The sequence below is a fragment of the Primulina huaijiensis genome, unplaced genomic scaffold, assembly GCF_012295235.1.
Source record: "Primulina huaijiensis isolate GDHJ02 unplaced genomic scaffold, ASM1229523v2 scaffold21627, whole genome shotgun sequence".
NCBI lineage: Eukaryota > Viridiplantae > Streptophyta > Magnoliopsida > Lamiales > Gesneriaceae > Primulina > Primulina huaijiensis.
This window is the reverse complement of record NW_027355399.1, coordinates 1-9,221: the sequence shown is the minus strand read 5'-3', so window position 1 is coordinate 9,221 and position 9,221 is coordinate 1. Positions and strand designations below refer to the sequence as shown.

At 36.0% G+C, this 9,221-nt stretch overlaps 3 protein-coding genes across 3 annotated transcripts; all 3 read left to right on the top strand.

Moving 5' to 3' along the window:
- Positions 1–6: 6 nt before the first annotated feature.
- On the top strand, positions 7–2,804 carry LOC140967011 (DEAD-box ATP-dependent RNA helicase 13-like). The gene is made up of 5 exons (XM_073427345.1): positions 7–156; positions 286–351; positions 1,914–2,069; positions 2,264–2,346; positions 2,471–2,804. Exons 1-5 carry the CDS (start codon positions 100–102, stop codon positions 2,526–2,528), a joined length of 420 nt encoding a protein of 139 aa, XP_073283446.1. The 5' UTR covers positions 7–99; the 3' UTR covers positions 2,529–2,804.
- Positions 2,805–3,383: 579 nt separating this feature from the next.
- Positions 3,384–5,111, top strand: LOC140967012 (ammonium transporter 1 member 1-like). Its single transcript, XM_073427346.1, has one exon. It carries the CDS (start codon positions 3,532–3,534, stop codon positions 5,026–5,028), a length of 1,497 nt encoding a protein of 498 aa, XP_073283447.1. The 5' UTR covers positions 3,384–3,531; the 3' UTR covers positions 5,029–5,111.
- A 1,488-nt stretch (positions 5,112–6,599) lies between these two features.
- On the top strand, positions 6,600–7,728 carry LOC140967010 (uncharacterized). The gene is made up of 3 exons (XM_073427344.1): positions 6,600–6,812; positions 7,199–7,333; positions 7,430–7,728. Exons 1-3 carry the CDS (start codon positions 6,765–6,767, stop codon positions 7,508–7,510), a joined length of 264 nt encoding a protein of 87 aa, XP_073283445.1. The 5' UTR covers positions 6,600–6,764; the 3' UTR covers positions 7,511–7,728.
- The last annotated feature ends 1,493 nt before the right edge of the window (positions 7,729–9,221 follow it).

Here is a 9,221-nt window from a genome sequence, read left to right as displayed (position 1 = left end):
AGTTTTATCCTGCAGGAGAAGGCAGAGAAAAGTTGGTTGGAGCGACATGCTGAATCAATTGAACTGGTCTTGGAGTATAATGACAGTGAGGATGAAAGAATGAAGAAATACAGACAAAAGAAAGCCACATCAAATCAGCTTAAGAAGTTGCAGCAAGTATGTGGTTAAAAAAGACGTTATCCCTTGTTCAATTGGAATTTTTACCATGTTACATCTTAAAGATGAAACAGAGCAGAATTCCGTGGTATATTTTGTGACCTAGCCATTTCTTGTGTTAAACTGCAGGAGCTCAACTCTCTGCTTTCGAGACCATTGCAATCTAAAACATTTCCAAAGCGATTTTTGGCTGGTGTAAGTACATGTACTCTGAAACACAGTTGATTTTTGTGGTATAAATACATGTGGACACATTTCATCACAGTTGGATTAACTTACAAACTGTGAAGGGAAGCCCTTGATTTGAAAAATGGTTTGTTTGATGTGTAAGGAATTGTGGTGTTCAACAGATACTAAAAGTAACAAAAATATCAGAATATGATGTAAAATCGCGAATTTGTGTTTTATCAGAATTAAGTGTTGTGCCAGATGTTACAACATCTGAAACAACATGCAGCGGAATATAAACTTTTATAGCACAAATCGACTTTAAAGAAATAGATGGACAAGTTTAAATATGCACAAGTATTTATAAATACTTGTGCGGTGCCTTATGGCAAAAATTAATCACTAGAAAACCACAATGTTTACACAAAAAAACCTATCACTAGTGATTAAGACTAAAATCAATTTCCTCAACAAGTTGAGAAAACAAATGCTTTCTAAAATAACCAACAATAATAAAAGGTAAACAAGAAAGCAAAAAACGTAAGCCCAAAAGTAAAATCAACGAAACACGATCTTCAGTCAACTTCGTTACGGATGTTGTCTGAAGATGTTGGCAACATTCAAGGCAACACTTGCAACTGCACTCTTCAAAACAGCACGTCCCTTGAAGAAATATTTCTCTGAAATCTATTACGTGCACAAGTGTGTGTATGATTATTCTTAATGAAGAAGCCGAGAGAAGAGAGAGAGCCAATGATGTCCTTGATCTCTTATTTATAGATGTAGACTTTTATCTCCACAAGGAAACCTAGTATCATAAGGAAAGTAAGAGTTTAATTAGAAATAAACTCTATTTAAACATTGATATCATATCTCTTTAAATCATTCCCATAAATACCATATCTCAACTACTTTTAAATGATTATCTCCTTATCTAAGAAAGGCAAAATCACATAAAATAATCTACTCAATTAAATCAACAAGGAAAAATCTTTTTAGAGAAATAATTAAAAATATCGGGAATTATAACAATTAAAGTCGAGAATATTACTTCCCTTCATGATGTATTTTTTTTCTTCTTTTGTTTTTCTTGTCGATGTTCATTACGTGGACGCTGTTGAGAACAAAATCCTTTTTGTTCATTGTATAATCCAACCAAAAATAAGGGGACATGGAAAAATGGACTTTAGTAGAGTGACTTGTACAAAGTACGAGGTATAGGCACCATTTGACTTATGGGAAAAAATAATTTTTTCTATATTTATGTTGTTCGTCCAAACATTCTGCTACGTTGCATACATGTCATTGGGAATGTCTTTAAGTATTGGACAAGTGTGAGTTTTGGCAAGTTATGATGATGCCAATTCTTGAACAATGCTTTATGGAGAAAATTCTTAAAACAAATTTCTTTCCTCAAAAGAAATTATATGGTTATACAACCACCTATAATTAAGATGTGCATCCTCATGTCAGGTTTATCATCGAACTTTTGATTATATTGATTAGCAGCATTTGATGAAGAAAGCATGATAATGCTCACTTGCTTGAAACTTGTCAATGTTCCACAAACTGATGTCAACTGTTTCCAGGCTGGTGTCTCGCCACTTCTTCAACATCAATTTGAAGAATTAGCTAGACAGAAAATTTGTGGTCCAAGTAGTATTGTGCAGAATAAGAGGCAGTTGGTGGTCAGAGGTCAGGATTGTGTGGAGCCACTTCAGGCATTGAGGAGCGCAAGCAAAGAGGTATATATTATACTTCCATGTCTATAGTACTATCTTGTAGAATTCACATTGGAGTTTGAAGAAACTGATATACTAATTTAAGGATTTGTGTCTTATAGTTCTAATACATGAGCAAATAATATCAAGTGAATTTTTTTAGTTATCTTATGTCGATATTTCTACTCAAATCCCGGTCTCTACATTGATGTTCTCAGGCGAGCTTGGATCTTAAAGAGATCGCAGAAAAGCACAAGAGTAAGGACAACTTGAGAAAAAAGAGGAAAGAAATGAAAAAAACGTATTTCCATCTTTTCTTCTTGCAATTTTGTATCCACCAGCATGGTCCATTTCATTCTTTTATTCCTTTATTATGATCATCACTTTTCCCTTGAGCTCAACCTTGGCATTTCTTTGCTAACCAGGTATGCACGAGCAAAGACGAAAGCAGAGGAGAAAGCTAAAGCAGGGAAGTTAGCATAGCCAAAACAAACAATTTTGTGTCATTGCTGTTATTGGTTTGGTCTTTCTTGTTCGGATGATATAATATGATAATGTAACCATGCTCCAAGTAAATTAAATTTTTTTTATGTGAGAATCATTTATTACAGTTGTTTAATAATTAATACAAAGTAGAAGAGATGATTTGATTTTTGTTTGATTGTTTGTTTTGAAAGAGGAAAGCTTTTATATTGTTTTGTGTCGAGTATATCTTAGCCTGGCCTTTCAGAAAATCATATACCTTAAATTTCACCTACTGATCAATTCTGTGTTGGATTCAAATTTATATTTTAAAAAGCACAAAAACTCTTGTAAGATGGTCTCACGGATCAATTTCGTAAATCGAATATTTTATTTAGGTCTTCCATGAAAAATTATTACTTTTTAAAATAATATGCTAAGAGTATTACTTTTTATTGTGAATATCGATAATATTGATCCGTCTCACAAATAAAAATTCGTGAGACTGTCTTACAAGATACTTGCTCTTAAGTCAAGAGTACCATAACTAGATGATTGATTGATTGGGTGCATCGTATCAGCGACTCACTCATTTGCTCTGTTATTTTGTGTGAATCTTATATGACTGGTTTTAACTTAGCCATAAGAATCTAACAACCAAGGGAAATCTACAGTATCACAAATTATTATTATTTTATTGAATTAAACAATCTTCGCGTTAAGCCCCGACAAAATTAAAAGCTCGTTCCTTTTATGAATGATCCTTTTGCCCTGAAAGTTTTGTAGTCTAATTATTATTTTATTTTAGAAAATGGGGAAAAAAAGTATTAAAATAAAATCACCAAAGAAAAAATGACTGGCAATTTTGAACCACAAAGAAAAGAAAAGTCAAATTTCACGGGCACTTGAGAGTCTCTTCCTCCTCCTGTATAAATATGGATCTAACAGCATCTCCTGATATCTGCACTGAATCTTCTATATAGTTTCCTTCCCCATTGTCTTCTCCTAGCTGCCACGCCCGACCATGGCATCCCTGAGTTGCTCAGCAGATCAACTGGCGCCGCTATTCGGTGCCAACATTACCAGCGCCGTCGCCGCAGCTGATTACATTTGCGGCCAATTCTCAGCAGTTTCAGACAAATTTATCGACACCTCCTACGCCGTGGATTCCACGTACCTCCTCTTCTCCGCCTATCTCGTCTTCTCCATGCAGCTCGGATTCGCCATGCTCTGCGCCGGTTCCGTCCGAGCCAAGAACACCATGAACATAATGCTCACAAACGTCCTCGACGCCGCCGCCGGTGGTATCTTCTATTACGTGTTCGGATTTGCCTTTGCTTTCGGCGCGCCCTCTAACGGATTCATCGGCCGCCATTTCTTTGGCTTGAAGGAGATGCCGTCATCCCTATTCGATTACAGTTTCTTCCTCTACCAATGGGCTTTCGCCATCGCCGCGGCTGGAATCACCAGCGGATCCATAGCAGAGAGGACCCAGTTCGTGGCTTATCTGATCTACTCTTCATTTCTCACGGGATTCGTTTATCCGGTTGTCTCCCACTGGTTTTGGTCTACCGACGGATGGGCCAGTGCCGGTAACACGGGAAACCTATTTCTCGGAACCGGAGTGATTGATTTCGCCGGGTCTGGCGTCGTTCATATGGTTGGAGGCATTGCAGGTCTATATGGAGCATTGATCGAAGGCCCTAGAATCGGACGGTTTGATCATACGGGTCGGGCCGTGGCTCTACGTGGGCACAGCGCCACTTTGGTTGTGCTGGGTACGTTCTTGTTATGGTTCGGGTGGTACGGCTTTAACCCTGGTTCGTTCACCAAGATCCTGAGCGCGTACACGAGTGGAAACTACTACGGGCAGTGGTCTGCGGTCGGGCGGACGGCGGTGACCACCACTCTAGCTGGCTGCACCGCCGCGCTAACCACCTTGTTCGGCAAACGTCTTCTCTCCGGGCACTGGAACGTCACAGATGTATGCAACGGGCTGCTGGGCGGATTCGCTGCAATTACCGCTGGTTGCTCTGTGGTGGATCCCTGGGCGGCAGTGATATGCGGCTTCGTGGCGGCGTGGGTGTTGATGGGGTGTAACAAGTTGGCTGAGAAGATTAAATACGACGACCCGTTGGAGGCGGCACAGCTGCATGGAGGCTGCGGCGCTTGGGGGATTATCTTCACGGCTTTGTTTGCCACCCAGAAATATGTGAATGAGGTGTACCCGGGTAAACCGGATCGGCCATACGGGTTGTTCATGGGTGGGGGTTGGAAGCTTTTGTTTGCCCATATCACTCAGATTTTGGTGATAATCGTGTGGGTCAGTGCAACGATGGGCCCATTGTTCTATATCCTACATAAGTTTAAGCTTCTTCGAATCTCGAAGGATGATGAGTTGGCGGGTATGGATCTGACCCGACATGGTGGATTCGCTTATGTGTACGAGGATGATGATGTGCATAATAAACTTGGGATGGAAATGAAACGAATAGAGCCAACTACATCTAATGAAAAATAAAGAAAACCAATTGTCCTAAACACAGGTGTATTGTGAAAATGAAGTTAGGCTAGCTAGATATTGTTTTTCCAAGATTTGAAATGTTACATTTTTTTTTTTTTTTNGTTTTTTTTTTTTTTTTTTCGCTTGAAAATTCCTTCTTTGTTTGACTGGCTAGTTTGGTCATACGATGATGCATGCTATTTGCCATTGGGTGGTTGGAATTGAAGATTGCTTTGAAAATGTGCAATTGTGGTCCCATCGGATCCTCTTCAAAAGTTAAGAAGTCACGTGACGGTTGAATGAACCTAAAACATATATTAAAGGAGTGTATTAATTGTAGACTTTTAATAATTTCCGTGGAGTTTAAAAGTCTACTGTTATTCAATTTAAATTTTTATATACTCTATAAAATTTTAATATATTTTTATATTTGGCATATATTTAGTAGATCCTGAATTCATAGTAGATAAGTTTGACGGTAAAAATAAAAACGTAATATGACTAAAACTGTGAGATTGTATTTATAGCACATTGTAAACTTGTTAATTCTAACATGTTCGGTGTTTAATTTCAGTCCTCTTCTTCTGAATTTTTCCTGATGTCACATTTATGCATGCCCACGTCATGGTAGCACGTTTTCTTTAGAAAGTTAATGAGACCATCAATCAATTACAGGTAGGAGTTGAAACTTTTGAAGGTACCGAGTTTGACCCTAGTACAGGAAACTAATATTTTGAGGCTCAAGTCCAAAGTTATGCCCTACCGGATACGGTTCACTAATTTGTATGATTTTATATTAATCCAGAACTTATCAAATTTTTATTTTGATCCATTAAAGTTTGATTTTCGACTACTTTAGTTCAACTGTTGATGTGATTAGAAATAAGAAAAAAGACCGAATTTTCGATATACTGATGTTACCGTACAGAATTTAACAAAATTTTCGACACGATATCGGTATAATTATTTTTAATACCGTAAATTTTGGTAAAGTATATGATATGCATTTTTCAGTACAGTATATCACTCCCTAAAAATGATTCTGAATTCATCAGCAATTTCTAGCATCGCGTCAGTATTTTTCGGCACCACATCAATATTTTCAGGTATCGGGCTAATAAAACTCAAAATGAAACAAGTAAAATTAATTTCCCTCTACTATGTTTTTTTATCATCATTACATCAATATATATCACCTAGCTTATTATTATTTATTTCAGCTTAACGTTATTGTTATCTAAAGGTAATTTCGAAACTATTTACATTTCTTTCAAATAAAGAAGTTTGTACAACAAAAAAAGGTCCTTGTTGATTATAAAAATATGAAACAAGATAATTATTGTTTGTAAATATAGAGAAAAATATAAATACAATCCGAAGGGAAGAATGAGTCAATTTGATTGTATGTGTAGAGAAAAATATCTATCGAACAATATATTTTATTACTGTTTGAGAAATTATATATCATTTTTGCAGTAGAAAAAATAATAACTAAATAGCGAAAACAAAGCACAGATCATGTGATTCATATGGATACCCCTTTTTTGCGCAAAAACTTGGACATGCTTTACATTTACTGGGTCATACAATTTAAAGGTTAACAACCTCAAGTAGACACTTGTCATTCTCGCACGAGCCGATTAACTCTATAAAAACCTTTTAAACAAACTAATCACATCATATACAACAAAAATCATCCAAGATTTCTTTCTTAAAAAAAATTTTGATTTTCTAAATCCTTGTAAAGGTTCAAGATGTCGAGTGGTCAGTTCAATGCAGGACAAGCTCGTGGTCAGACTCAGGTAATATTAATTGCAATACATATGCATAAATGACCTATATTTAATATATGTATCTAAAAAAATATAAAATACACCATAGTATTTTATTATATTAGATATATAGAATTTCATTTTTTGTCATTCATATTTGACTCTTTGCGATTTTTCCATGATAATATTATAGATGTACGAATTTATTGGAACGAAACAAGTCGAGGATTCCTAAAAGTAGTGATGAGACCGAATACTTAAGATAGAAAATAGTAAAAATAAGAAATTTTGAGAATAATAACCCAATCACAGTTGAAAATTATATTGTTAATTAAAAGAACCATATATCATCTAAAAATATGCTTCTTATTTATTTTATTTTTTTTACTGGTGTGTATATATTTTATATTGGGCAGGCGAAGACAGAGGAGTGGGTGGAGTCTGCTAAGAATACGGCAAGCAAGGCCCATGATAAGGCCTGCGAAGCTGCTGGTCAAACCCAACAACAGGCCCAACGTAGCAAAGAGGAGAATGCTACCTTCCTTCAACAGGTCCTCCATCCATGTTACATCAATTGAATTTTATTTTATTTTTATATGATTTTTATACAAATATAAGATAATGTTGTTTTGTGTATTGTAATTCAGACTGGAGAACAGATGGCTCACATGGCTCAAGGTGCCATTGATGGTGTGAAAAACACACTTGGGATGGGTGATAAGAAGTAAAAACAACTCATCTCGTGCCAATAACGTTACGATTTCCTTGTTATGTATTTGGATTTTTTTTTTATGAGCATCCCTGTTGAGATGTAATAAAATATTTAGCATCTCTATGCTCAGAGATACAATTTTTTTGAATTTTTAATGATAATTTTTTTCACGAGAATCTATCCATTTTAGTTAAATAAATGAAAAGAAATTGTAATACAAATTTCATTTTCACATTTTTTTTAGAGAATATTGTTGTGTTAAGTCTTATGGCCTGTGGAATATAACAATTTGTTGTTTCTAGAACTTTTCATGATCAAAACAGTCTTGTGTCATGAACGAGTATAACAACAACTAAAAGAAAACACAACTCAAATCAAATGTGGATTGCATGGTAAATAACTAAATATAATCATTTATTATAAATAAAGAAATGAATATTTATGTATAACTTTATATTTTCAAATCCCTCGTAAGTCATTAATTAGGTTCTAACGATTGGACAATGTCATCGATATACAACATGGGAAAAAAATATATAAAATCAAACGTTGTCCACTAGCTACCAACCGATACTCGCATGCATCAACCATGGATCTTCAGAGCTCCGGAAGCACTGATTCTACTTAGTATTGGAGATGCTTGTGACGACCAAGCTAACAGGATGCCAATAATAAAAAGATACAAAACCAAACAGCTAGTACCGGTACTATGACTGGATTGGTTCCCAGTAACAATGCTCTGATGACTTTACCAGATATTAAGAAGGTGACACGAGATTTATTGCGGCAAACAGACTCCATTTTGGGGGCATTGATGGTTATAAATGCTGCAGTTTCTAAATTAAGCCAAGGAGCTGATTTTACAGGAAGGTTTGATGTCAAAGAAGATATGCCAGTGATGACTTGTCCACTTATATGTTGCTCTAGTTCTGAATGGTTATCATCTTACAGGTGCTATATCTTAGAGGTGATTCTTTGGAGATGCTCCCAAAGTGGCATATATATGTGACTGGACATAGTTTGGGGGTGCATTGGCTACGCTTTTGGCTCTTGAATTGTTTTCAAGTCAATTATCCAAGTTAGTTTCTCTTCCTTCCACTCAATAGATTATATCACGCAGTCCTCTTTTTTAAGGCTTTCCGAAGTTGGTATTTGTAATGCTTGATTATTTTAGTTTTGGAACGCCGAACGTGTTTTGACGCTCTTTATCTATATATGGATTAGGTGTGGAGCTATTTCAGTGAACATGTATAATTTTGGGTCTCCTAGAGTTGGAAATAAAAGATTTGCTGAAATGTACAACTAGGTAATTGTGCTTTTCAACATATATACTTCAGCCAGGGTTCACATGTTTGAAGTTTGATATGTAGCTAGCCTTCCATTCTGAAATTGTTTAAGAATCTTAGTAAAATGTCGGCTGGCTCTGCTGTAATACATGTTTTTTATCCATCATTTCCTTGAAGTCCAAGCCTCAGCGTTTGAGTTGCTTGACTATTTTTGAATTAATTTGTTTCACTGATTGTGAGAACCCGAATTTCCAGCAGCTAGCATTCTCGCAGCAGCTAGCAATATTCAATAGCAATGGAAAATTTCAGCAGAAGTTAACAATTCCAGCAGCAGTCAATAATTCAAAAGATGATATTTTCCAGCAGACGGATTTCCAGCAGAAGCTATTATTTCAAAAGCTGGTATTTTTCCAGCAGATTAGAATCCAGCAGACAGAATCC

Excerpts from the sequence above, each read along its gene's own strand:
- LOC140967010 (XM_073427344.1), top strand. The coding sequence starts at position 6,765 with ATGTCGAGTGGTCAGTTCAATGCAGGACAAGCTCGTGGTCAGACTCAG. Across the intron at positions 6,813-7,198 it reads AAGCTCGTGGTCAGACTCAG|GCGAAGACAGAGGAGTGGGT; the intron begins GTAATATTAATT and ends TATATTGGGCAG. Across the intron at positions 7,334-7,429 it reads ATGCTACCTTCCTTCAACAG|ACTGGAGAACAGATGGCTCA; the intron begins GTCCTCCATCCA and ends ATTGTAATTCAG.
- LOC140967011 (XM_073427345.1), top strand. The coding sequence starts at position 100 with ATGAAGAAATACAGACAAAAGAAAGCCACATCAAATCAGCTTAAGAAG. Across the intron at positions 352-1,913 it reads CAAAGCGATTTTTGGCTGGT|GCTGGTGTCTCGCCACTTCT; the intron begins GTAAGTACATGT and ends AACTGTTTCCAG. Across the intron at positions 2,347-2,470 it reads AGGAAAGAAATGAAAAAAAC|GTATGCACGAGCAAAGACGA; the intron begins GTATTTCCATCT and ends TTTGCTAACCAG.
- LOC140967012 (XM_073427346.1), top strand. The coding sequence starts at position 3,532 with ATGGCATCCCTGAGTTGCTCAGCAGATCAACTGGCGCCGCTATTCGGT.